Source organism: Syngnathoides biaculeatus, chromosome 19, assembly GCF_019802595.1.
Source record: "Syngnathoides biaculeatus isolate LvHL_M chromosome 19, ASM1980259v1, whole genome shotgun sequence".
In the NCBI taxonomy this organism is placed as follows: Eukaryota; Metazoa; Chordata; class Actinopteri; order Syngnathiformes; family Syngnathidae; genus Syngnathoides; species Syngnathoides biaculeatus.
Genome location: NC_084658.1, coordinates 11078426 through 11105832, shown reverse-complemented (window position 1 = coordinate 11105832; position 27407 = coordinate 11078426). Strand labels below are relative to the sequence as shown.

Below are 27407 nucleotides of genomic sequence, written 5' to 3'. Positions count from 1 at the left end.
CACCGCAGGGATGAAAGCGTGTGAAAAAAGTTGCGGTTTATAAGCCGGAAATTACGGTAATCAAATTACTTAAATATATCAATTACAAAAAAAGGCAATTCTAAATTAATAAAACCATTGAATCCTGATTTAGCGCTTCTTTTTTTTTTTTTTTTTTTTCACCAAACTGTCCCAGAGCTGCTGTCAAACCGTGACAATCAGATAAATGGGATTCCTTGCAAAATATGACATTTGTGCAGTTTGCACGTTTTCCTCTCATGTGTAAGTTTTCCTTAGCCATTGAGACCAGGCCATTTTTAACCAGGAACAGATTGTTGTTGTTGTTAAATGTCGGCCGTTCATGGTTGGGACTATGAAAATGGAACATTGTTTTTGGGTTGACGTCTTTCTGTTGAAATGAGTAATTATTGAGCAGAGACAATGCCCATGTGTGTTATGCCTGCAAATGCATGCAACAAGTACTTGAGTGAAAACAACAGAGGAGGATAGTAGCACTGTTCTAGCATCCGTGCCGCCACTCACAATGTGACGTGTATCCTGGACAAAAATATTTAAAAACTGCTACATTTTTACTGCTTTGAAAGGAATTCTGGTTACTTATCATGTAACTCACGCTATATTCAGTTTTCCTATATTCGACTCTTCACACCTCTTGTTGAGAGTAAGAGCAAACACACTAAATACCGTATTTTCCGGCTTACAACCCGGAACCTTTTTCACAGGCTTTCAACTTTCCGGCTGATGGGGTGATGCGGTGTTTGCGTTAGCATGGCGCTGGCGTTAGCGCGGAGCTAGCGCTAGCGCGGCGCTAGCGTTAGCACACCTGGTTATAAGCCTCAGTACACAGAAAGAGTTTAACGCGAGCGCGGCGCTCATGATTTCGCCAACAAAAGCCACAAACCACAATATCCTTGACTAGGTAAAATGGTCCAAAATGACTGACAATATCGGGAACTTTGCACTGAAAACAGCTGACAATGAAGAGGTCTGACATTCTCTCAAGGCTTCCTACTGATGAATCGTGGCCGCCGGGCAGCTCTGAATCCCCTTTTCAAATACAGTCAAGTTTTGTTGAGATAACTCTGTTTTATTGCAATCCACATCGTGACTGCCGTGGCAAATTGTTTTGACATTTCAAAAATGTGACCAGCCTTCACGGCCTGGCACGTCTCACAGTTAGCAACTCGCAGCAACCGGGAACAAACTCCGAGAGTAAATGAGATGACAAAATTACAGGCAACCCGATCTTATTTTTATGCGTTCTAGTCTATAGAGGTCAGGGGTCACCAGTTCTTACACATTTACGGCCTTTCTGAAGCAATCCCCCCCATTTTTATCCACGTTTGGGAATGGCAGTGGTTGGGTATCGGTCCACTGAACGGGACTAACTTTATCATAACAATGGTAACTAATAATAGTGACTGTACTAATTGTAAATATGCACTTATTTCGGACTATGAAGATCTCCGCGCACCCTATAAGTACTAAGTAAATTAAAAATAAACAACCGCCATTTGGATGTAATTGCCTCTCGGGCTCATTTCCTGTAAAGTCCCGTTATCATGTCATCACGTATTAATATCCCAGCATCGTTCAAATAGCTTCTCTCATGGAAAACACGCAGCCGTGTTGTTATTGTGGACGAGTCTTTCTTTTCGATTGATCTTTAACTGCCCACAGCTGGTTGGCCGTGGACTCGACGGGTTGCGACTCACAGAGGCGCGATCCGAACAGAACCACGGAGAATGTAATTCGTATTGACGTTTTCGCTGTTGGGGAGACGGCGGATGTCAAATCCCGCTGTAAAAATAAATCAATCAACGGTGCTGACAGTTTAGTTGATTCAGATTTTCGAGTACAAGTTGTCATATCTTCAGTATTTAGAACCTTTTTGCTCCGTGTTTGGTGCGATAATGACGCAACGCCGTGGCATGAATGGACTGCGGTCAGAGGATGAGTCTTATTCATACTGGTGTGATATGTGGCACATCAATTTTGACACTGGACGCCGGTTGTTACTGTAAACAGAAAACTTGATTCCGTTCCCAGTGACTGCTCCCCCCCTCGTTTATATTTCTCTATCCTGTTACACACCGTGCTGTGGTGACGAGTTTACGTCTAATGACGGGCCAGGAGAAATAATAGCTTCTGAAATACATATTTAAGACAGTCAGAATTGACGCTTAATGTCCAATAATCAAATTGTTACGTAAGCTGGTTTATTAGTTTTTATGTCTTCCTGTTTTTCGGTGTGAATCTCAGATGAGGCCCTTTCCCCATTCTTACACGTGTTTTCTTCCGCATTTATGACAACAAATAAATATTCTGTCTTGCTGGTGTCTTAACTGCTGCTTTGTTGCTTAAGAATTTTTAAAAGTGAGATTTTTGTAACATGCGATCAATCTTGCGTCACAGAGCTGCAGGAATGCCCCAAAAATAATATAACGTGCGTACTTAGTGATTTTTTTTTCGTAGTTGTCTTTTGACCACACTAAAACAAAGAAAACAATACTACAAGGTTAAGTTGTAATATTACGTAATATAATTACGAGCCAGCAATAAAATGTAGCCCTGTTAAAATGTTGAGGATGTTGCCAAGTTTCATAAACAATGGCACATCAACGCCATCATCAGCAGTTGAAAGTGACTGAAGTCATGTATTTCGATTTTCTCTCTTATTCTTCCAAACTCTGTGGACCCATTATTGCTTGCCCGGCTCATTTGCAATTAATCAATGCACAGGAAGTGACCTTGGACCCCCATCCATTAAACCCCCCGAGAGTCTGCCACGGATCTAAGGAATGCAGGAAGCGGAGAGTTAAGATATCTTTTCTGGTGCCTGCTGGTGGTGTTGTGCGAACGTGAATCATCCTTGTTCCAAGTTCTCTGCGGACAAAAACGAGGCGGCAAAGTGGAGGGACGGTGGACGGTCAAAGGTGACAGTCTGGGACTTGTCGGGGATGCTGGGAAGATGTCGGAATTGTTAAAACATTTGCCACAGACATGGTAGATACTGATGTGAATTTGGCTGAAGGCATAGCTTTAGAGTCTAACAACCAATCACGATAACGCTTGGTGATGATGTCATAATGTCTGGCTCAGTGTTAAAATGGCTTCATGCATCTCACACTTTGGAGTCTGGCATTTTTTAAAACGGGGAATCCACCGGTTTGCATGAACAATGTATCCAATAAGTCGTGAAATACGTATGTACGCTATTTTGGCAATGTGATGTTAAATCCTCTCTCATTTATTGACAATTCCTCCGTCTTCCTGATCAACCGAGCGACCGAGGTGGTCACGGCTGTGTAAGGAAGTATTCCTCCGTCTTAAGTGATCAACCGATACTGCTATTTTTTCATCAGATGAGGATAAACTCGAGAAATCAGCGCTGGGCATAAATGGTGTCCCATGTAATCGAGCCTTTGTTGCAGCACGATACACGTCACATCCGTGCACGTAGGTCACGTGACTCGCCAAAAATGGCCGCGCCCCTGAAAATTCATAATTGTCGATAAAAATCTTCTAAAACCACTATTAAATGAGAAAGGATTTAACATCACATTGTCAGAATAGAGTACATATTACATGACCTATTGGATACATTGTTAATGCAAAGCCGTGGATTTCCCCTTTAAGATGGTTTAAAAAAAAGTCGTGCATCCATGTCGAACAGTCATCCTCCGGATTTTCCACGATGCTTGAGACTACGCTATCTTGGTACACTCCAGCTAGCTACTAGTTGCGGCTTCTTAACTAGCATGGCTACACACATTTCAGAGACGCTCCACCATGCCAGTGAATTAGCTACACTTCTGAGTATCGTTATCACGAAAAGAGCACAAGGAAACGGGACAAGATGGAGAAGCACCGCTAATGCTAATGCTAGCTGCAAAACACAGGAATAAGTGTTTCAGCGCGACAGTACACTGAGACGCGTTGGGTGATTCGAGAGCAGCTTTTATTTGTCCTCAGTTCAACTCAATTTGGGCAGCAGCTGCTGCTGCTGGAAAACAAATAGCGTTAATGTGACTTCCATGCTGAAATTTAAACAAAGACAAAGTTGATTTACAGCAAGTGAGGCTCTTTCGCCTCTCACTGAGTAAAATCCCCTCTCATTGTTGTTTTAGCCCCCTGTGGAGCTTACTTTTCCGCAGACCCTCACCCCCTGCATACTGTATGTACTGTATACACACTCAGATAACACCCGGCGATCCAGTGGTTTACGTGAACCCCCACGCTTGTGCCACGTTTCAACCGCAGACATGTTCAAAGTTTCGGCTGATCTAGTGTAATTCTTCATTTGTGAAGGTGTTACCCAGATACGAATGTATTACTCAGTAAGCAACTTAATGCAGAGTATGAAAATACAGCTAAAGAGATTCGCCACTACAGTGAAGAAAATAAGTATTTGAACACCCTGCTATATTGCAAGTTCTCCTATTCAGAAATCATGGGGGTGGGTGGGGGGGGGCTGAAATTTTCATCATAGGTACATGTCTAAGATATTAGCTCGTGGGGTCTCAATGATCCTTAGAAAGGTGAGGAATCAACCCAGAACCACACGACAGGACTTGGTCAATGACCTGAAAAGAGCTGGGACCACAGTTTCCAAGGTGTACACTGTTGGTAGTACACTAAGACGTCATGGTTTGAAATCATGCATGGCATGGAAGGTTCCCCTGCATAAACCGGCACACGTCAAGGCCCGTCTTAAGTTTGACCATTTGGATGATAAAGAGGAGTCACGGGAGAAAGGTTTGTGGTCAGATGAGACCAAAATTGAACTTTTTGGTCATAATTCCACTAACTGTGTTTGGAGAAAGACAAATGATGAGTTCCATCCCAAGAACACCATCCCTACTGTGAAGCATGACAATGACCCGAAGCACACAGGCAGGAAAACCAAGGAGTGGCTCCATAAGAAATATATCAAGGTTCTGGCGTGGCCTAGCCAGTCTGCAGACCTAAACCCAAGAGAAAATCTTTGGAGGGAGCTGAAACTCTGTGTTTCTCAGCGACAGCCCAGAAACCTGTCTGATCTAGAGAAGATCTGTGTGGGCCAAAATCCCTCCTGCAGTGTGTGCAAACCTCGTGAACAACTGCAGGAAACATTTGAGCTCTGTAATTGCAAACAAAGGCTACTGTACCAAATATTAACATTGGTTTTCTCAGGTGTTCAAATACTTATTTGCAGCTGTATCAAACAAAGAAATCGCTAAAAAAAAATCATACATTGTTATTTCTGGATTTGGATTCTGGATGGACATATGATGTAAATTTCAGACCTCTCCATGATTTCTAAGTGGGAGAACTTGCAATCTAGCAGGGTGTTCAAATACTTATTTTCTTCACTGTATCAGTCTTCAGAATGTGCTGTGCCTGATGATGGGAGTAGCGTTGCAAACGGGGTGGGAAATTGCTGTTAAATTTCCAAGGGAACTTAAAATTGAGATTTTGGAAATCACAAAAGTTACCTTCTTATATTTTTCTGTATTTTTTTTTTTTTTAATTCCTTTGGGAAACGAATGCCGACATCACACCGGCAAGTCGGCCACAAGCAGCGGCCTTCATCGCGCTAACCACGAATGTACTGTAAAAGCGTCGCTGAAGGGGGTGCTTGTTCTTATGTACGCCGGACCGGAATGGGGCCAGCGCTCATTAGCGCCGCGCAAGAGGCCTCACATTTTACACGACTGGACGGCATCCATCATCCCTCTCCCCTCTCGCCAATAGATGTCACTTGCCATTGTTTCAGCAATCTGTTATTTACTCGCGGCCGTGGCCTCGAAAATGGATTTGGCGTCGCGAAGAGCGTGGTCAGAACATCAGTGTCGAGGTTAGTGGAAGAGCGGAAGTTTAGCCACAAGCAGATTTAAATCTTTCTTAATGGGGTGTTACAGTGTAATTACTGTATAACACCCAGACTAACCAGGAGCTCAAAGACACTCCAATATTCACTTTATACACATTTCATGCTTCCACTTTTTTTTTGTGCATCCGCTAACACACATTTCAAGCCACTTGCTAAAGACCGTGCGTACTCTCTCAAAACCCGCACAACGCCGCGCGCACAAAACTCACACAGTGGAAGCCTGCCCGCCCCCGAAAGCATCAAAGACGGCCGGGCCCGCTGATGGAATCCAGAAACCCGTGTGTCAAGCAGCTAAGGACACGCCGACAGTTTTTTCTCTCTCCAACGCGCATAAATGGAGCCACAAGTGTGCTTATCAGCACACGTGGATACGCTGACAAGTGGGCGTGATGGTTTCCGTCAATGTGTTGCCTCTCAAGTACACTCACATTCTTTTATGTTTTTTTTTTTTTTTAAATGCCTGCATTGGTCGCTTTTAAACGAGAGGAACAAAAGGGTTGGTCGCCAGCAGATGATGGTGGATGGGCAATAAAGTAAAAAAAAAAATATACCCACACTTTTTACACTCATGATTACTTTGTAAACTCTCTAGAAGTGGATTGTACTATGTCGCAACAACAACAAATACATATTTTATATGTATTATTCACACACGAAAAAAACAGTTTGGAGTATTGTGCCCTTGGGTGAAATTTCAGGATAACTCTACAGTGGATATAAGAAGCTCGGTCATCCGGGAGGGGCTCAGTGTTGAGCAACTGCTCCTCCGCATTGAGAGGAGCCGGATGAGGTGGCTGGGGGATCTGATCCGGATGCCTCCGGACGCCTCCCTGGTGAGGCGTTCCGGGCACGTCCCACTGGAAAGAGACCCCGAGGATGACACAGGACTCAACCGGAGAGACTATGTCTCTCGGCTGGCTTGGGAACGCCTCGGGATCCCTCCGGAAAAGCTGGAAGAAGTGGCTGGGGAAAGGGAAGTCTGGGTATCCCTGCTGAAGCTACTTCCCCCGTGACCTGACCCGGAAAAGCGGAAGATAATGGATGGATGGAGGGATATAAAAAGACTACATATTTCAAGCTTTTTTGGAACCAAAAAAAGAACAAGATAAATCCTTATACAAATAAAATAATATGAGGTCTGAAGATTTGTTGTGTCTACAGATGTTTATATATATATATATATATATATATATATATATATAACCTCGACCATCAGTTGAGTCTGTGTTTTGGTCTGGTAAGAGTTTCAGCTGTCAACGTGAGTAACCGCACGAGAGCGGCTAAATGTCCACTCGAGTCCAACATCACTACTGCGTCAAAGTGTTTGGGCCACATTGAGCAGGCGGGAGACGTTTGCCGAGAGCAAATGGAGCCAAGGCATTTACTGGAACCCTGAGCCACGCTGTGGTTTGGACCTCTATCGCAACAAAACACACCCTCGCTCCCTCCTGTTTCTTGGTTTGCCCCATTTTGTGAGTCAATAGTTTAGGTTTTTAAAGATGCCACCAACGCATTTAATCACTGTTAGTCCCGAGGTTGTTTGTCGGGATTTTCATCTGGTGACATGCTAAAACCAATCCTTCAAGCAATGACATGTTTGTGTATTGTTTATATACTGCATATAGTTATTTGGAGCAGGGGGGTGCGGGGGAATCCTCCATCAGAGCTCTTCTGTTAAAGGTAATAATGTTCATGGTTTGTGATTTTTCAGGATTCTGAGGTGGTGGTTTGCCCTGTATGACACGAGAATAAATCTGCCAATGCATAGTCAATATGTTGTCTGGTCCATTGATCCATCCATCTATTCTCTACCGCTTCTCCGGGTCAGGTGATGGGGGAAGTAGCTTCAGCAGGGATACCCAGACTTACCTTTCCCCAACCACCACTTCCAGTTCTTCCGGAGGGATCCCGAGGCGTTCCCAGGCGAGCCGAGAGACATAGTCTCTCCAGCGTGTCCTGGGTCCTGCCCGGGGTCTCTTTCCAGTGGGACGTCCCCGTAACACCTCGCCAGGGAGGCGTCCGGGAGGCATCCAAATCAGATTTCCCAGCCACCTCATCTAGCTCCTCTCAATGCGGAGGAGCAGCGGCTCGAAACTGAGCCCCTCCTAGATGGCCGAGCTATCTCTAAGGGAGAGCCAGGACACCCTGCGGAGGAAACTCATTTCGGCTGCTTGTATCCAGGATCTTGTTCTTTCGGTCACGACCCAGAGCACATACTCATAGGTAAGGGTAGGAACGTAGATCGACTGGTAAATTGAGAGCTTCGCCTTTCGACTTAGCTCTCTCTTTACCACGACGGACCGATACAAAATCCACATCGCTGCAGACACTGCACCGATCCGTCTGTCGATGACCCGCTCCTTTCTTCGCTCGTGAACAAGACCCCAAGATACTTTTCATACATTATGTATTTTAGTAACAAGCAAGCGCATTTCTAATTTGGGGCCTGCGCTGAAAATGTCAGGGAAACATTGAACTCCAATTCCACCCTCACCATTTACTTATTCTATACTGTATCCTGTATATTTTATGATACTAAATGTGTGTACATGCATGCAGATCCCGCCTGTTGCCACCATGCTGCCGAGTTCTCTCCATGTAAAGAAGCTTGTGATCAGGTATGAACACTCAAACACCCATCCCTTCCTTAGCGCGTTTGTTGGCCCTTGAATGGAGGGGTTTTGGAGGGGAGGGGTGGAGCAGTTGTTTTTCTCTTTTTTTGGGGTTGTATTTTTGTTCTTTGAAGTGCAGAGTAAAGGTTCTCTCTCGCCCCGCTTCAATTAGGAGCAGGTGACACAATGACCGCCATTGTGGCCTCCTTAACAAAACAGGACATGGAGAAACGAAGAGCAAAGAACGCTTTTTTCCCCCCTCCGCAACCAGCAAACGGGATGAGTCTAATTCATGCTTTTGAAGTGGAAGTGTTGAGGAGGTGGTTGCTTGCATTTTTTAGCAGATACCACAAAAAAAGGGGGGGAAAGGAGAAAGAAATAGACGAGGATCAAAAAGATGGAGGAAGAATGACGATAGTCTTTTACAAGTGCAGTCACCTCAAAATGTTTGCAAAAGTCGGAGTGGTGTGGGGTGTACGCGTGTTCTGCGGTGGGGTGTAGTGCCAGGCGCACATGATAATCACCAGTTCCATTTTACATCTAATGGAAGCTCCCTTAAGTCTGGTTACACCCATTTAGCTATATTTAGAATATAATTACATTAATGAATGAATCTGAGGGCCGATCCCAGTTTGGTTCCTGCTTTTAATTCGATAATATGAGGACTGAACGTGAGCTAGCTGCGCCAACGCATCGTACGGTCTACGCTATTCGTGGCAAGTTTCTCACAACAGCATCTGCTACTGCCGCCACAAATGAAAAAAAAAAAAAAAAACTTTCAGCGCAGGTGTTGGTGCAAAGCCGCAATCCGCATATGTGAGTCAAAATAGTGCTTGTTTAAAATACGGGTGACAAATAGAGTAGGGAACACGTCATCGACGAAACACGTCAGTCACGTGTCCCGATACTTCATCTAAAAAGAAGAAAATAAGAAGTGAAAGCTGCTCTTTTTTTTCATATTCTTTTTTTTTTTTTTTAATGTGGGTTTAACACGTGTTTTAGGTCTACAGTAAAAAATAAAGGAAAAATGGCCAAATTGTTCAAATACCTTTTGAGGTCAGACCAATTTGTTTTGACAGATAGCTAGCTAGCTAGAGAGAGAGAGAGAGAGAGAGAGAGAGGAGAGAGAGAGAGAGAGAGAGAGAGAAGAGAGAGAGAGAGAGAGAGAGAGAGGAGAGAGAGAGAGAGAGAGAGAGAGAGAGAGAGAGAGAGAGAGAAGAGAGAGAGATAGATAGATATAGATAGATAGATAGATAGATAGATAGATAGATAGATAGATAGATAGATAGATAGGTTTTTTTTTATTTAATCACCATTTTCTTTTCCTGCAGCTCGCCACTATAAAAAGTGAGTCCCGCTTGAAACATCTCCTGCAGAGATTGCCAAGTTACTGTCCGGAGTCAATGGTGAGTCCAATTCCGGTGTGACTCAATAAATTAAAAAAAAAAAAAAAAAAAAAAGGTAAGCAAAGCTGCCTTGTTAGCGCGGAATAGTGGACATTTATCATTTCACAAGAACATGACAGATGATGGTGACAGTATGGGTGGCGATGTACAACCTGTCGGTCATGACTCAAGGAGAAAGAATGAGTCTTAAGTCTGTTTACACAAGCTCCGATGGTTCTATTCCACCACTGCATGCCACAACACATCCTTTTACAAGTTAAGGGGGATAGTATTTATAATAGTATTTTAAAAATAAAAAGCAATCTTGACATAAAGTGTGACGGAACTCTGATCATCTTTTTTTGAACATATTAAGACTGAGCCAATATTTTTTTTTCAAAAATTTGAAGGTCTAGTTAAAATAAATCACATTTTTCTCAGAATAATGCAAACTGATTTTACGCATTTTGGCAACATATCCACACTCTATTGCGCAACATTACAATAGAAATTGTAAAATCTTATTATTCATGTATCTATTTATTTATTTATGTTTTTTTTTTTTTTTTTTTAGAACGAGCTGTGGGTTTGCATCAACTCTACACTTCCAGGTAAGATAATATAGGTCAAGGTCAGATTGTCAAGATAGTATTTATATATATATATATATATATATATATATATATATATATATTTTTTTTTTTTTTACACACCAAACAAAAATTCACTTTTACTCCCAATTTGACCCATATATGTTTTAAGCTTTGCTTTATGTGTGTTTACATACAAATTGGTAAACGGAAGCTGTCCCAAGTTTCTGGAATCTTTGACATGGCGCTAAAAACTAGATCGGTCGTTTAAATCGGGAAATGTTTCATCATTGGACACCGCGTTTTGCTTTCAGGAGTATCAAGAAAGTCAGACAGCTGGGTAGGGCTTGGCTGTTGCGAGCTGGCTATCTCGTCGGAGTGCCGCAGGGAATGCAGACAGGTATGTCGAATTGTAAATAAATCATGTCCAGACGTTGTTTCTTCAAAAGATATAACGTTATCCTGTGCCGTTTTCCGCTTTCGGCCCTCCCTCACAGGCGTCATCCAGAAATGACCTGACAAAAGTATGCAAAAAAGTCACAGAGGTAAGTCGAGGGTTTCATACACAGTATGCAAAAGTCAAAATAAATATCACATGTTGGAGTAATCAAGCCTTGTGTTGCTCGGAATTGATTTTGATTCTCTCGTCTATGTTTTGGAGCGAAACAGTCGGTTAATTGTTTCAACAGTTTGTCGACAGTGTTTTTCTTGTTGCAGAATCCTCTACACAGCTGCATCACCAAAAATGAAAGTAAGTGACAGGGTGGAAAAGGATGAGGTCACTCCACTTTTAACACGAAGACGGGCACAATTGGCCTCCTTTCATCACAAATGAATAGATTTCCCAAATTCTGCCCACGTCGTCTTCGTCTGACACAGTATGCTTGTGTGCCGTCACCCAGTGGGCTCCACGTGCTGCAGCTACGCGGGGCGTCACACCACCTGTAGAGAGTACTGTCAGGCCATCTTCAGGACCGACTCGACCCCCACCATGTCTCAGATCAACGCCGTTAAAGAGTACTGTCAGAGCCACAGCCCTCAACTGCTCAGCTGCGTCACCAATTTCACCAAGTCCTACCCGATACGCAGCCCTATAGACAGTAAGTGGCAGCTGCGCAGATTAATGATTGTTTCTTCCACTGTATTACTGACTGGCATGTTACATTGTTAGGATGTACTTTGTATTCCTGAGAATTAACTAACCAAGAGCGTCACCTCCAGGTCTGTACTGCTGTGACCGGGCAGAGGCTACCCACTGCCAAGTGGCTTGCCGGCGAATCCTCCGCACCCTGAGCACAGAGCACGAGATCATGGAGGGCTTGATCGATGAGTGTGGCTCCCAGCCTCTCCCCCAAGATCCTATGTGGCAGTGCTTTCTGGGAAGTGCCCATCCCCCATCGCCAACTGAAAAAGAAGTCCCACATCCTGCCAAAATGGACTGCGCCAAACTGCACTGCTGCTCCAAGGCCAACACCTCACACTGCAGGTACCGCCGCCTGCTCAGCGCAAGATGGGCTTTACATAGTCACATCTTCTTCTTTTCCTTTCGGCTTGTCCCGATTAGGGGTCGCCACAGCGTGTCATCTTTTTCCATCTTAGCCCATCTCGTGCATCTTCCTCTCACCCACTGTCCTCATGTCCTCCCTCACAACATCCATCAACCTTTTCTTTGGTCTTCCTCTCGCTCTTTTGCCTGGCAGCTCCATCGTTAGGACCCTTCTACCAATATCTGAACATGTCCAAACCATCTAAGTCTGCTGTCTCTAACCTTGTCTCTAAGACATCTAACTTTGGCTGTCCCTCGAATGAGCTCATTTCTGATCCTATGCAACCTGGTCACTCCAAGCGAGAACCTCAGCATCTTCAATTCTGCTACCTCCAGTTCTGCTTCCTGTCGCTTCTTCAGCACCACCCTCTCTAATCTGTACATCATGGCCGGCCTCACCACTGTTTTACAAACTTAGCCCTTCATCCTAGCGGATACTCTTCTGTCGCATAGAACACCAGACACCTTCCGCCAATTGTTCCACCCCGCTTGGACCAGTTTCCTCACTTCTTTACCACTCTCTCCATTTCTCTGTATTGTTGACCCCAAGTACTTGAAGTCATCCAACCTCAACGAGGATCTATTTAGCCTGGAAAAGAAAAGAACACAATATCCTGACAGAAGCAATACGGCGCTATGGATGAAGGAAGAACTCATGTCGGTTTCCTTGTGTTAATTCACATCTCTTTGCTCCAACAGGGACATGTGCCAAGAGATCAGCACGAACTGGGGCAGCCAGACGTGGCAAGATTTTGACCAGTTGTGTGAGTACAACCCCGAGGAGACTGAGCTGATCAACTGCCTGGCCGACGTAAGAGAGCCCTGCCAGTTGGGGTGCAAGGATCTCTCCTATTGCACCAACTTCAACAATAGGTAAGACTCCCAGTATTTCCTCAAACTAAAAATCAGTCTTCCCACCTAATATTATTTCACCTTATGGTGGTAAAATGTGCAGTCGATATCCACCTTCGCAGAGTCAGATTACAGCATCCGTGGTCCAAGGAGGAACCGGAGTGTAATTTATTTACAATGAAGATAAACAAAGCTTGATGAATTTCAAAATAGAAGCTAGTTGCTTTGAAGCATCAATTAACCCACTCTGCTGAGACCAACGGGCGCCTCCTATTATCTCCGTCCACAGGCCCACAGAGCTGTTTCGCAGCTGTAACATGCAGTCAGACCAAGGAGCTATGAATGACATCAAGCTGTGGTCCAATGGAACAATCAAAATGCCTTTTATGAACATTCCTGTGCTGGACATCAGGAAATGTCTGCCGGATATGTGGAAGGCGGTTGCTTGCTCCCTGCAGATCAAACCGTGCCATAGCAAGTCCAGGGGGAGCGTCATATGCAAGTAAGGCTACCAGTACAGCGCCGCATTCTACAGACGACAGATCTCGGCCATGTGCTGTGAAGAATATCTTGTTTCTGCGCTTCAATCAGAAGCCTGTTGGGCACAATAAGGCGACGCATTCTGTTTGTGAAAAGGCTGACAGCAGCAATAAAACGGATCATTGTTGTAGAGTTGAGAAGCGGTTAACAACAAATCGGCGCCAACGGAGCTGCATGCTTTCTTTTTTTATTGTTCTCTAATCCTGCTGTAACTAGTTCATCCTGTGTCCGCATTGTGGTACTCTTGTGTGTTGTTGGCGCAGGAAACGTGTACGACTTGCATGATCACGTGACCTTTTTTTTTTTTTTTTTTTTTGTCGGGTTTAGGTCAGATTGCGTGGAAATCCTGACCCAATGTGGGGACAGAAAGCGTTTTCACGAGGGACAAACTCCCGAGAGGATTTGTGAGCGGTTGTCACCCATTGATGACCCCGAACGCTGCATCCCTCTCCACAGATACCTCAGTAAGTGCAAAATACATAATACGGGGATGAAGCCTTCCCGGATCAAGACTGACTATTAAGGACGATGTATAGAAAATAGATGGTTGGATAAAGCAAGGCGAAACGTGCCACCTAGAGGCTGTGAGCAATAAAGGCATTTGATCACAATTTTTACAAAGTAATTTTGACTGGATAATGAAGTAATATGGTGACCACATCACCACATCATTCATACATTTCTATCTCTGGACAAGTTATATCTTTATAAGACGCACTAGCATGGATCAACTGTCCATTAGCATCAAGCCCTAATGATCTCTTTAGGAATGTTCCTCTGACCACACATACGATGTAATTTTATGAGTTAAAGTGTATGGAATGTCTCATTTCTAACGCAACTGATCTTATCTAGATGAAACTACATGTTCCATAAAATGCATATCTTGTTAGATGTTTTTTACCAAAAAAATACAAGTGTTCATGAATTAAAATCCGCAAACTTTGACCTACTTTCTCTTACCTGCAAAACGACTCATTTCGTGGGCGGACCGCTGACGTCACAAATTCTCGGATGGGCTGTTTTGGAACGATGATAAGCGATGAAAAACCCATTCGTTTCAAGAATTCCTCAGTGATTGTAATCTAAAACTAATCCGTAAAAAATATTCATTATTATTTTATTATTACTTATTTGTGAAAAAAAAAAAAATATATATATATATATATATATAATACAATATATAATATATAGTTATCGGCTTCTGTGTGGTCTGGTGCATTTTACACGTAAAGTAATTGCCGCGGTTGTCACGTACCAAATCGCTAAATTCACAGCGTTTGCATGATTTCAAAACAAGGCCGAAAACTTCGTATCGACATTCAAACTATCGAAGCCTTCACTATTTATCAGTTTAGGACTAACTAAACTGAACAAGAACTTCAAAAATGCTTACCAGTCGATACTTCCAAATCGAGGCATATCCTCCGACTGCTGTGTCGGCTTCTTCATCGCCAGCCTTCATAAAGCTCGTATTCTTTACCGTCTTCGTGGGACACTTCAGGATAATGTTCACCGCTCGAATTATTGGAAAATTCATCGGCGTTCTTACAGTGTATTCCTACGGTATCCGTGTTGTTGTCACAATGTGCCATATCACGCCGCTAAAAGGCATTCGCCGCCACGTTTCCGCCCTTTACCCTGTGCGATCATTTGTTTTCATTCATCATTTTCTCCCCTCCATCAGCCCCAAGTTCGCTGGGAAATAGCCTTGTTGAAGAGGTCATCCATCCATGCAACCCGAACCCTTGCCCGAGCAACCACTTGTGCCAGGTCAACAGAAAGGGTTGCCTGGATGAGCTCAACTGTCAGCCATTTATCTGCGTGCCAGGTACGACCAGTTTGTCACGTGAATAGTCTGCAGAGCTGTGCGTCTCTGACTTCGTTGTTTGTTTACAGGCTGTAAACTCGGCGAGGCTTCGGATTTTCTGGTGCAACAGGACACTCGCTTACAGGTGCCGACTCGCGCTGGTCCGGCCGGGTGTTACGAGGTCTGCACTTGTGGTTCAAGTGGGCGCCTGGAGAACTGTGTGGAGATGCCTTGTGTGGACACCAGCAAGCCGTGCATTGTCGGAGGGCAGAAAAAAAGTAAGTATTGCTGACTGGTCTTTGTGTTTTGTGGGGGTTCTTTTTTAAAACCTCAAAGGCTTGGCTGAGGGGACATGCCCCACGGCATGGGGACCGCTGCTGTAGACCACAAAACAATCCTACCTCAGCCATGCTAGACATCCTTGAGTTTTCCGCAGTAATGATCCAGATGAAGGGGCGTTTGCTGTTGGGAATTGAGCGAGGTTACGGGTAGTTCTTTTACTGTATTTTCTAAAATAAAATCAGCTGCAATCCTAGCTGTCATGGTAAAAACCAAGTTGTTGTTTTTTCTTTTAGAGCAGCATGTCTGTGGTACGGTTGTGGTCCCTGACCATTATTTAGCATTTTTTGTATTTAGTTATTGTATGCCAGCCATTGTTTAAATTGTACTTTTGGTTCGAATTAAAATTGTTTGCTTTCTTTCCTGCCTGTGCAGTCTTGTCGCTGGGCTCACTGGCTTTTGATGTCACACCATCACAAATCTTTAAATGCCACGTCCAACAAGTTGTTTCCCCTCGTGAGACTCCTTCTTCAAATTTGCTTTCCACACAATAAAAAAAAGGGAATGAAAATGAATGAAAAATTTGAATTACCGTCACATTTTTCTCCGAATGGCTCTCGTTCAACTCCTATTCTTTGTCATTTTTCCATGTTCCATTGTGAATACCATTGTATTGTAAAAGCATCGTGTGCTTGTCAATTTTTCAAGTTGCATCTGTGTCTGTGTGTGTGTGATTTCTGTCTTCACCAGATCACGGGGTGTCTTTCAGGCTAGACTGTGACACCTGCTTCTGCTTCGGTGGCCATCCCATCTGCACCGACAGAGAATGTCTCAACATTGAAAGTTCAGATGAAGACCGCCTACACTTTACCGGTCTGTCTGCTTGTGTGAGAGGGTGTCTGGATGTTATTCATACATTGATCATACATAATGTTCCACATCTGTTTGTCATCATCCTGTATCGGTGTATTGGGTTATAATGGCAGATATCATGATATTTACAGAAAATATGTGCGGGAATGAGAGGGGTGGAGGGGCAAGAGTGAGGCTACAGGGAGAAGAGATAGCGAGGGTGGACGACTTCAAATATTTGGGGTCAACAATCCAGTGGTGAGTGTGGTAAGGAAGTGAAGAACCAGGTTGGAATAGCTGGCAGAAGGTGTTCTAAGTGACAGAAAATTTTCCGCTAGGATGAAGGGTAAAGTTTATAAAACAGTGGTGAGGCCGGCCATGATTTTACGGCTTAGAGACGGTGGGACTGAAGAGACAACAGGAAGCGGAATTGGCGGTGGCAGAAATGAAGATGTTGAGGTTCTCGCTTGGAGTTAGCAGGTTGGATAGGATTAGAAAGTAGCTCATTAGAGAGCCAGCCAAAGTTGGATGTTTTGGGGACAAGGTTCGAGAGAGCAGACTTCGATGGTTTGGACATGTCCAGAGGCGAGAGAGTGAGTATATTGGTAGAAGGGTGCTGAGGATGGAGCTGCCAGGCAAACGAGCGAGAGGAAGACCAAAGAAAAGCTTGATGGATGTTGTGAGGGAGGACATGAGGACAGTGGGTGTTAGAGAGGAGGATGGACTGTCACGACCAGAACACGGGGTTGGACACAAATGCACGACTCGGGAGATGCAGAGGCACTTTGGGAAAAGTGTTTTTTCGGGCCAGTGTCGGGGATCAGGCAGGCAGTCAACGGGAGCAGCAGTAGCAAGAAGGTCAGGCGTAGGAGGCAGGTCAGTGGGCAGGCAGGAGTCGGTACACGGGAGATCAGAAACGGGATTAGAGTGCGGGAATGAGGCATGAAGCAACGATCTGGCAAAGGCCAGACAGACAGCCAGATTGCTGCAGGTGCGTGCCGCCTCAGGGAGCGCTACGGCCAGGACAGCGACGGCAGGGCCATGACATGCACGAGATTGGCTTATCTGGAAAAAGATGACATGCAGTGGCGACCTCGAACGGGACAAGCCGAAAGGAAAATCAGGAAGATCAGGATATTTGCATAAAAGGACTGTTAAATTTCAGGGAACCATAAGAAGGAATCGTGGGTGTTCGAGGCTTTTTCCGCTGAGTTTGTTTGTTCTCCTCGTGATTTATGTTGGGTAGACTAATATCCCCCACAGTCAAAAACAAAAGATATGTTTGGTTGACGTCCAGCCAGTTTTCCTGTACAAAATATTGACTCAAGATCCGTATCTAGTCTTCCTCGTGTTTGTCAGTAGACTATAAAAGGTAGTCCTTGTTACATTCACTTGCTGCGACTGGAAATATGGTTCATAAAAATTCACTGGCTCATTACGTTTTTGTCGAAAAGTCCCTTTTTAGCCAACACATACTGTACCTGTGCTGAGTTTCCAGTCAATGTTAACTGGTTTCTTGCCTGCCGCCCCCTTCGTTACCCCCTGCCCGTCCTCAGGTCTCCCATGTAACTGCCCCGACCACTTCATCCCAGTGTGCGCTTCCAACGGCCGCACGTACCCAAGCGCATGTGTGGCGCGCTGCGTGGGTTTCAAGGACCATCAGTTTGTGTTTGGCCAGTGCCGGTTCACTAACCCCTGCGCCAGTCAACCCTGCCAGAGAAACCAGAGGTTGGTACAGCTGCTGTCTATTCTGAGCTCAAACCCAGCGACTCGTGACATGTGACAAAATAAAGTAAACACTCACGGTGCCAGACAAAACTATTATTAAGGCAGCTACGGCATTTTTCGGTCGATATTTTTCCGGGTTGCATGTGGGAAAAGCCCGCAGCATATTTGATGCAAGTTTTTTTTTTTTTTTAAATTAACTTGTTTTTTTACTTTTTTTCATTGTTTTTCCCCGCTGTCATAATTGCTGTATTTGCATATATATCCAGTATTAATGGCACTCCATATGCTCGTGTAGTCCGGAAAACATTCTTTGTACTAATCCACACACCCTCATGCCGTTTTCCCGCTTTCATTCACACCCCATGATGTCTGTGATCCCCGAGAAATAAATTGCCTAAAGTCTTTTTCCTGGCACGCCGTTCAAAGGAACAAGCATGCAGTGATGAGTGGATTTGGATTGAAGTTCCCCAACATGCACAAGTATGCACGCGCTGCTCCAAGCAGTTTTCTTTTTACCGGTACTTTGCGTGTTAAGCGCCACACACTCCCCCCCCCCCCCCAAAAAAAAAAAAAAAACACCTCTCATTTGGTCAGAAATTTGCTGATGGTTTTTGTGGTTGCATAGAAGGTTTGTTTGCATGTTGCCATAGGAACGATGCGGTTTTACAAAAATATTTCCAGAGAGAGTGTGTACTAATCACTGCATGTTGTTGTATTTTTAGGGTATGGGCATAAAAATATATAATCAAATTAAAAAAAAGCCTCACCCGAATAAACAGTTCGTTTTCAATAAAGTTACTTGTACTCATATTCAATATGCAAGTTCTTAATTAATCTTACATGACAGAACGTGTGTGATCATTTCAGCGGAGTATTTTATATGGTACACTGTTAGTTTGTCGAGGTATTTCGCTTCATGAATGCAGGGTTTCACATCAAATTAAACCTGTGTTTTTCCAGGTGCGTCCCGAAATATCAAGTTTGCCTGAGCGAAACGTCGGACTGCCTGCAGTACGAGTGCGTCGGCCGGCAGTTGGCCTGCGACAAGAGCAACGTGGAGCCGGTCTGCGATACCGACGGCCTCATTCACGGCAGCCTGTGCCAACTCCAACAAGCTGGGAAAACCCTTGCCTACATGGGTCACTGTCAGGTGAGGGAAAACGCTTTTCTAGTGCTAAGAATCACAAATGTAAATGATTTGGACGCATAACTTCAAGCTAAACGTGTGGTTCTAGGCCTGCTTCCGTCTGAAAAGTGCATTGTGAAAACCGTTGAATCAACACAAGATGTATAAAATAATTTACACGAGTTAAAGAAGTTTATTTTTTCGTGTATTTATTTAAAATAAGAACAATAAGAGAGGAACTGTGGATGCGCAAGTCTGGTGTGGTGAAGAAATATGCTAGAATAGTCCAGGACATGTATGAGGGCAGCAGAACAGCGGTGAGATGTGCCGTAGGTGTGTCGGAAGAATTTAAAGTGGAGGTGGGAGTGCATCAGGGATCCGCGCTGAACCCCTTCCTGTCTGCGGTAGGAATGGATAGGCTGACAGATGAGGTTAGACTGGAATCCCCTTGGACGATGATGATATTCGCAGATTATATTGTGATCTGCAGTGAAAGCAGGGAGCAGGTTCGGTTTAGGTTCTTGTTTGGGGTGAACAGGTTGGATTGGATGAGAAATGAGCTCATAAGAGGGACAGACAAAGTTGGATATTTTGGAGACAAGGTTAGAGAGAGCAGACTTCGATTGTTTGGACATGTCCAGAGGCGAGAGAGTCTGAGGATGGAGCTGCCAGGCAAACAAGCGAGAGGAAGACCAAAGAAAAGGTTGATGGATGTTGTGAGAGAGGACATGAGGACTGTAGGTGTTAGAGAGGAAGATGCACGAGATAGGCTTAGATGTAAAAAGATGACACGCTGTGGCGACCCCTAACGGGACAAGCTGAAAGGTAAACAAGAAGATTTAAAAGGGAGCAATGCACATTAAAGAACACCAGCGTAATACTTTTGTAAATGGGCCAAAGTTAATATGCAGCTAATTTACATCCGGTGACTTGAAAAATTGACAGGATGCATCAACAAGTCTAGAAAATCGTTCAACAAATCTCCATTTCACATTGAAACAGGATCTACGATGCCTAACTTATAAGTGAGTGGTTTTGACTTGCCTGAGAATGACCTTTGGTGTACGGAAAAAAAGATAATTGCTTAGCACATTTCAGAACGTCAAACTGCCAAAGTAGATGTGAACTGCAGTTTCTAAATGACAGTTGTATTTCAGGAGGGAAAAAAAAATCAAACCCATCTGTCCCACTGTGAAGAAATGAGTGTCCCCGAAACCAGAACCGATTATGCCGGCCTTGACGGCAATAACTGAAAGTATTTGTGATAACTGGTCATGAGTCTTTCGTATGACTCTTCTTCACGGAATTGTTTTCGCTCATGTCGTAGCCTTTTTGATCAGGAACTACCCGTTTGATGTCATGCCGCAGCTTCACTGTTGGATTGAAATCTTCGACTTGGCCGCTGGAAAAGCTCAATTTTGGGCCATCCGGGATGTTCAGTAAAAGAAAGCTTGCGGGCATGAACTGATTGCAGGAGTAATATTATGGCCAGTCTGTTCATTTGAAGTATTTGTATTCAGGAAGCCTGTAAGAGTCGGCAGCAGGTTTGCGGCCACAACGGCGAGACCTACAATACCGTGTGCGAGGCCTACTCAGATCGGGTGGCTCTCGACTACGAGGGACACTGTCAGGCCGTGGGGGCCATGTCGGACATGGCAACTGACTCTGCTTGCGGTCTCATTTCCTGTCCACGTTTGTCGACGGCGGACTGCCAGCCTGTCACGCCCCCAGGTGAGTTATTGAACTCTTTCACAACCTGGAGCTACGAAAGAACCAGTTGCAAGTTGCAAACGGCCATACGTATGATAAGCGCTAATAACACATCATCAACACGTCGGCGAGCCTTAACTTGCTATTTTTTAGGAGCCTGTTGCCCAATCTGTGCTAGTATGCTGCAAGTCCTCTGGAACAAGGAACAAATCAACACTTTCTCTAAGGTTTGGATGCGTTACAGTTCACGTCACGCGCTACTTCGTCTTCTACTTTGCCGCTACAATTCGAGCTAATGCTACAGATGAGCCTCATGTGTATTGATTAACTGAACTGCTTAATTTTAACAATTTTTTTATGTAACATGTGTTCATGATTGGGAACATGCTAGAAGCATGGTGTACATTAATTATGAGGCTCTCCCTTTAAATTACTTTGCCGCCATCTTCTGTAATCCATGACTTGGAATTGTGAATCCCTTCTAGAATTTTCCCTGCCTAATCACTGTAGTCCATAACCGAGCTAAAATGTGTTTTGCCGTACATATTTGTTCATACACTTCAGAATACATTTGAGGATCTTGTAAGTTGTTTTGTTTATGAGTTTTGTTATTCAGAATGTATTTGAATTATTATCTTGGTCTGTTTTTCCTCTGAATTTCAGTCTGTTCATCGGGTACGACATAACAATTTTGTTTTTACAGCTAAATAAGAACCAGCCAGTCTCAGTCCACGATGTCCTTCAAATGCTGCGACTTCACGTGTCCGTCCCGCAGTGTGATGTTTTTGGCTACCTCAGTATCGACCACGAGCTGGTGATCCTCATTGCGCCAGTGGACCAGCATCCGACGCCTCTGCAGGTAACACACATACGCACACACCATTGGTGTTGATTCATGATTCATTTTATGTCAAACTGATGTTTGACCATTTTTGCTGTATGTCTTACTCATACAATACTGAATACATTTGTAAATTACCGTAATTCCCAGCCTACAGAGCGCACCTGGTTTTAAGCCACACCCAGTGTATTTGTAAAGGAAATACCATTTGGTACATACATACGCCGCAGCTGTGCAAGTGACCACATTGAAACCCACTTTGAAAAACGAGATATTTACAAACAAAGACGGTACAGAGGGTTTAACGCTTGCACTAGCGTGCTAACAGTAGCGCTAACACTAGCGCTGCACTAAAAGGGCCGGTTAAAAAAAACAAACATACCGGTAAAAATCACTGAGACACAGCAGTAACACGCTAGTGGAGTGCAAACAGGGCCGGTTTAAACAAAAAAACATATCGGTAGAAATCACTGAGACATGGCAGTAACATGCTAGCGCAGTGCTGACAGGGGCGGACTGATAAATGTCACTTCCTCGGCACATATAGTCCACCGGTCTCACTCTTACCTTTTCTGCTAGAGTGCCCCCTTGTGGCCGTTAGAAAAAAATGCACAAATTAGTCGCATCACCGCATAAACCGCAGGGTTGAAAGTGTGTGGAAAAAAGTCACGGTTTATTGGCCGAAAATTACGCTAAGCACATTTTTCTGGGGATCAAAAGACTCAAAACTCAGAGGTGGAGCTCACTTGTTACATGTTACATTGGTGATTCACTCGTGATTCACTTTTTGAGTCTTTTTTTGTTGTTGTCTGTTTTGAGTTGTCAGCGTTGACGTTTGCGTGTCAACCCTTTCCAGATTGAAGCCTGCAGCAAGGAAGCCGAGAAGATAGATTCCCTCATCAACTATGCCAGTCCGACACTCGTCTCCCACATTCCCCTCTCCGCTCTCGTCGCCTCCGAGACCAAAACGTCTTCCGTCAAGTCCTCCGGGGGAGCTGGGCCGTCGCCTCCGCGCCCCGCCCTGTGCTTTCTCCTTGGTCTCTTTTTGGCCGCGGCCTCAAGTCCCCGACAGCTGTAAACACTCAGCCTGCCCTCCCTTCCCTTGTGTTACGATCAATTCCGTGGCCGTCTTTCAGAAGGAAGCCGCGGCGGTGCCTTTGGACAATCATAAAAAAATTGACTCGCCAGCGTTGGAAACAATCAAGGTGGAAAAGCTATTAATATGAAAAGCTTTGTACATACAGTATTATGAATGGATGAGATCCTCACTTTATGACCTATAGTACGGTGTCTGTCAGGGTTTTTACGAGCACAGTGTTGCCCCGCTTATTTGCGAATCACGTGTCGACCTCTTGTGGCATCTTGTTGCCAAGGAACTATGTTGAAGTGAGAAAAGGAGCTTCGATTAGGCAAGCCATTGCCCTGTCTTTAAAAAAAAATAGTGCTTTGTCACCATTTTGTGGCATCCATTAACTATCAAAGCTTCAATCGCGGGGCCGTCGCTTGCAGATTTTTGCTATTTGCGGCAGGGCTCGATCCCGATCCCCTGCAAATTGTGGGCGGACACTGTAGACAGTATTGGCGTTTATGACAATGTGTGCATTTGTGTGTGTTTCTGTATGTTTATGAAGCATTTGGCTTCAAAGAATCAGTGTTAAATCCCAGCAGCAAGCTCTTCTCTGAAATGTTCGGAATCGTGTTAACCATTAGGGTCTATCGAGGCCTTTTTTTGTGTGTGTGTGTGTGCCATGTGGCCGCGTCTCTTACACACAAATACTCTTTTAAATATTATTTTTTTGTACAGTATACTGCCAGCTTTTAATCAAAACATGAGGTAGGGTATACCTCATTTAGCGTTTGAACCTCCAGCCTCTGCAAGTGTTAGAGGTACCGTTGGTAGTTTAGTAGTTCACGTCGCTCAGTTTCCTGCGGCTGGCGTGGGAGAAATTCCCATTTTTATCGACTTTGCAATCGGCTGGTGACCAAGTTCAGGGTCCAGTGCAACTTAGCGTAGCAGCTGCCCTTGTGAACCTGACCAGGAAAAGTGTTATAGACAAGGGATGGATCGATATTTGGGAGTGCGAGTATGTTTCGCACATTATTTCATTTTTATGACCAAAGACAATCTAAGCGATATACAGATCACAAATCACCCGATCGGTAAGCAGGCTATAAAATAATGTGCGAAATGCAGAATATAGGTGATGGACAATGGTAATTTTTTGACCCCCCCAAAAAAATTATATATATATATATTTGTTTTTAAATTAAAATAAAAAAAATAAATAAATATATATAATAAATTTGAAATTAGCAAAGAGATTTTAACAATTATTCACGTCCATCTTTTAACTTTTATACAGTAGTGTCAACAAAATTCAGTAAACTCCATGTGAAAAATGTCCAAATTGCGACCAAAGTGTCAATATTTTGTATTGCCACTATTTCCTACCCTCGGATGACTTCAGGTGTCGGGCGTTTACTAATATTATACGGCATCTGAAGCTGAGTGACATAAAATCTTCCAGTAATTCCGTTTACACGCTTGGGTCAGGTTTGCCACAACCCGTTTACTGAGAATCCCAAAGAACGCACATTTTCGTGGCGTGTACAGTATTACGTTTAGATTCACAATCAACTCCAGATGGCAACAATGTTTTGTGCCATCTGGTCGGTCATATGGTTCAACCACAAAAATGTCTCTTTGCATTAAACTAACTTATTACCATTTCAGTGAATTCATATACTCTCATTTTTTTTAACCTATTCTCGTTTATCTGACAAAAAAAAAAAAAAAATCACCTATTTGCCGTTTTTGCGCTTTGGCCAAAGCCTTGAGCGATATAAAAGTATTCCTTCGGCGCCATCGTGTGGGATGTTGGTGACAAGCAACAATGTTCAGTCTATTACTATTATGAGCGACCCAGACAAGAGATTATAACCTTCTATTTTTGGCAAGAGGAATAAAAAAAAGAATCTCTTTTAAATAATCTCTATCTTTCTTTCTCTCTCTCCCTGTCTGAACGTTCTGAAATCCCGTTTCCATGCCAATGTCATATTGAGCAGAACGATGCTACCTTGTACCTTTGTACTCGTTTTTGACCACAAACTAGTTGAGACAGACTCGTGCCGTCCATAAAATGTCGCTTCAATCGCTTTTATTTCCACAAATTAGGATTTTCCCGCTCACCCTTGCCCCGCAACTCACGAGGAACGGAAAGTAGGAACAGCATGACTTGAGCGTGTGGCGACGACAAGAGACACGGCTGCAGCCGTTTTGTTTGAGGACGTGAAGGAGATATTAAGAAGACACAAAAAATGAAAAATGAAACGGAAAAATGTCTGACGTCGTGGTTATGTCGCGTGCAAGAGCTGCCGTAGATGGCGCAATGCGATACAATCACGGCTTTAGTGGTGAATTTTGTCATCCCTAATTTGAGGGTTGTATGAACTTTAATACAATATTTTCATGTATAGGAAGTCATTTTAGGATTCATTCAATCTCCTTGATGTCCATTTTAAGACAATTCAAGTAGAACAACAGCGTTTTGTACTCATGACATTTTTTTCCCCACTACTAGTGCAACTTTTGGGCTACTAGTCCCATCTTAAGATGGATAGTAAGCAAACGACACGAACTAGTTTTCCATAAAGTCATCTGAGCATCGATTCAGTATACTTCGCGTTGAATCAATGCTCAAATGACTCCGATATCAATTCCATATTTCGCGTGAGGCCAGTAGCTCTTGAGTTTTAAAAGGGATTTCACCGATTTGTACATTTACCGCATAAACTCGAAGCCATTTAATGACGAGACAATCACGTACCCGCGTCGCTCTTTGGGTAAAGATTTCCATTGTATGCCTTGCATAATAGTGTCTTATGAAGTACTATTACTAATGCAATATCTTTGTGTATCGAATGCAATATATATATATATTTTCTTGTTGAGAAAGGTCTCTATATTTGATAAGTACAGTATTTTGAAAAGTGTTTCAGATGACTATCATGGGTGCCATGTTTTGAAATAAATAGATGTTATTTTGGTTTTGTGCATGACGACAGTAATGAAGTATTTTTTTTTTTTTTTAATGTATTTTCTAGTTGCCTGTACACCACACGTGTCTTTACCAGTATTACTGTGCTAGGCAGATTAGTTCAGGGTACAAAGGAGTATTCGGGCTGCAATGGGAGGAATAAAATCAAAATTAATGGGGGGAAAGATTTTTTTTTACATTTATGAGTGTAACGTAGCACTGTTATGAGAATACAGTAAGTCAAAAGTCATATATTTTAGAATTAAAGTTGTACATTTACTGGAATCAAGTTATGATTTGAAAGAATGATTGTAAAAGATTCCCCCACGAATATTACGACTTTAGTCTTCTAATATTAAGACTTAATTTAATCTCGAAATCGTGAATTTAATGTCCTTATGTTTTCCACTTCATTTTTAAAGTAGTATAAATGTTTTTAATACTCATTCATAACAGGGAAACCTCACCTGGCTCCTACATGTATTATTGTATGTATGTATGTATCGATAATTATTATTGTTGTTTTTATGATCGAATGGTTATATTTTTTGTTCTTGCCAACATTTCTTATGTTATTTTTTTTCATGTTTTTCCATGGCTTTGTTTTCCCTACATGAGAAAAGCGTTTTTTTTTTCAAGACTGAAAAACTACAAACGTGATGAAGATGTGAAGACCGAAAAGAACAGCACGGCTCTGTTTAAAATAAAAATAATAATTGTAATCTGTGGTTGAATTACTTTCCTTCTTGTTTCGCATTGTTTGCATGTGCTTGAAATGGGCATTTTGCGAAGAACCTTGGACAGAACCAAGCTCTTCTACATTAGGTCATATGAATTATTGTTTTGCAAGAGGGCCCTCTGCTGCCTTAAGTACTGAATAGTGTCCATCAACCACATTTTTTAAAAAATGTGTCCCATTATGTTCGCTTACCAAGTTGGCTTACGTACACCCTGTGTCGTGTTTATTTACAGTTTATTCGACCATGTAAAAATGATAATAATTTAAAGAAATGTAGAACAAAGTCCAAGTGATTATTATTTTCCATGAAATATATAAGAGCAATGAGACAACCAAGCTGTTTTCGTCTTTATGTGAGTCTGTGTCTGTGTGTGGATATGAATTATTGTTTTGAAAGAGAGCCCTCTGCTGTCTTAAGTATTGAAGAGTGTCCATCAACCATATTTTTTTAAAATTTGTCCCATTACACATTAATTACCCATTACACTCTTGCCGAGTCGACAGCTCATGTACAATCTGTTTCGTGTTTATTTTCAGTTTGACTATGTAAAAATGCTAATAATTGAAAGAAATGTAGAACAAAGTCCACGTGATTATTATTTTCCATGAAATATATAAAAGCAATGAGACAAGCAAGCTGTTTTTGTTTTTATGTGAGTCTGTGTGTGGAGTACGTATTATGATTATTATTATTGTAGTTGAATTTTTGATAAATAGGAAAGAAATAACTGCAAACATGCCTCATGTTTTTGATTTTCTAATAATTAAAAATTGACTTATACACATTGTTCATCATCCCGATGACAGTACATCAAAATATTATTTACGATTCAACAGATATCATTTACAAAGTGCTCTAAAATCATTATTTGTTTAGAATTTTAA

The 27407-nt window shown here is 43.1% G+C and overlaps 1 protein-coding gene and 1 long non-coding RNA gene across 3 annotated transcripts in view; one reads left to right on the top strand and one right to left on the bottom strand.

Moving 5' to 3' along the window:
* Nucleotides 1-27235, top strand: part of reck (reversion-inducing-cysteine-rich protein with kazal motifs) — a 32626-nt gene extending 5391 nt beyond the window's left edge. The window contains exons 2-21 of the mRNA XM_061805109.1: nt 8435-8493; nt 9819-9893; nt 10447-10483; nt 10777-10862; nt 10960-11007; nt 11180-11213; nt 11365-11562; nt 11684-11948; nt 12708-12881; nt 13150-13362; nt 13728-13864; nt 15088-15231; nt 15300-15488; nt 16240-16362; nt 17898-18069; nt 19030-19219; nt 20716-20926; nt 21059-21132; nt 21609-21764; nt 22603-27235. Of these exons, the coding sequence (XP_061661093.1) occupies nt 8435-8493; nt 9819-9893; nt 10447-10483; nt 10777-10862; nt 10960-11007; nt 11180-11213; nt 11365-11562; nt 11684-11948; nt 12708-12881; nt 13150-13362; nt 13728-13864; nt 15088-15231; nt 15300-15488; nt 16240-16362; nt 17898-18069; nt 19030-19219; nt 20716-20926; nt 21059-21132; nt 21609-21764; nt 22603-22824 (2807 nt within the window). The 3' untranslated portion in view covers nt 22825-27235. The remainder of the gene's footprint in view (nt 1-8434; nt 8494-9818; nt 9894-10446; nt 10484-10776; nt 10863-10959; nt 11008-11179; nt 11214-11364; nt 11563-11683; nt 11949-12707; nt 12882-13149; nt 13363-13727; nt 13865-15087; nt 15232-15299; nt 15489-16239; nt 16363-17897; nt 18070-19029; nt 19220-20715; nt 20927-21058; nt 21133-21608; nt 21765-22602) is intronic.
* On the bottom strand, nt 19470-22253 carry LOC133492638 (uncharacterized). Of its 2 annotated transcripts, none has more exons than XR_009792708.1 (3): nt 22129-22253; nt 21699-21758; nt 19470-19679 (listed from the first exon to the last, which is right to left on the bottom strand). It is a non-coding gene; the product is annotated as an uncharacterized LOC133492638 (long non-coding RNA). The 2 variants fall into 2 exon arrangements; XR_009792709.1 differs by lacking the exon at nt 22129-22253 and adding an exon at nt 21966-22099.
* Nucleotides 27236-27407: the final 172 nt, after the last annotated feature.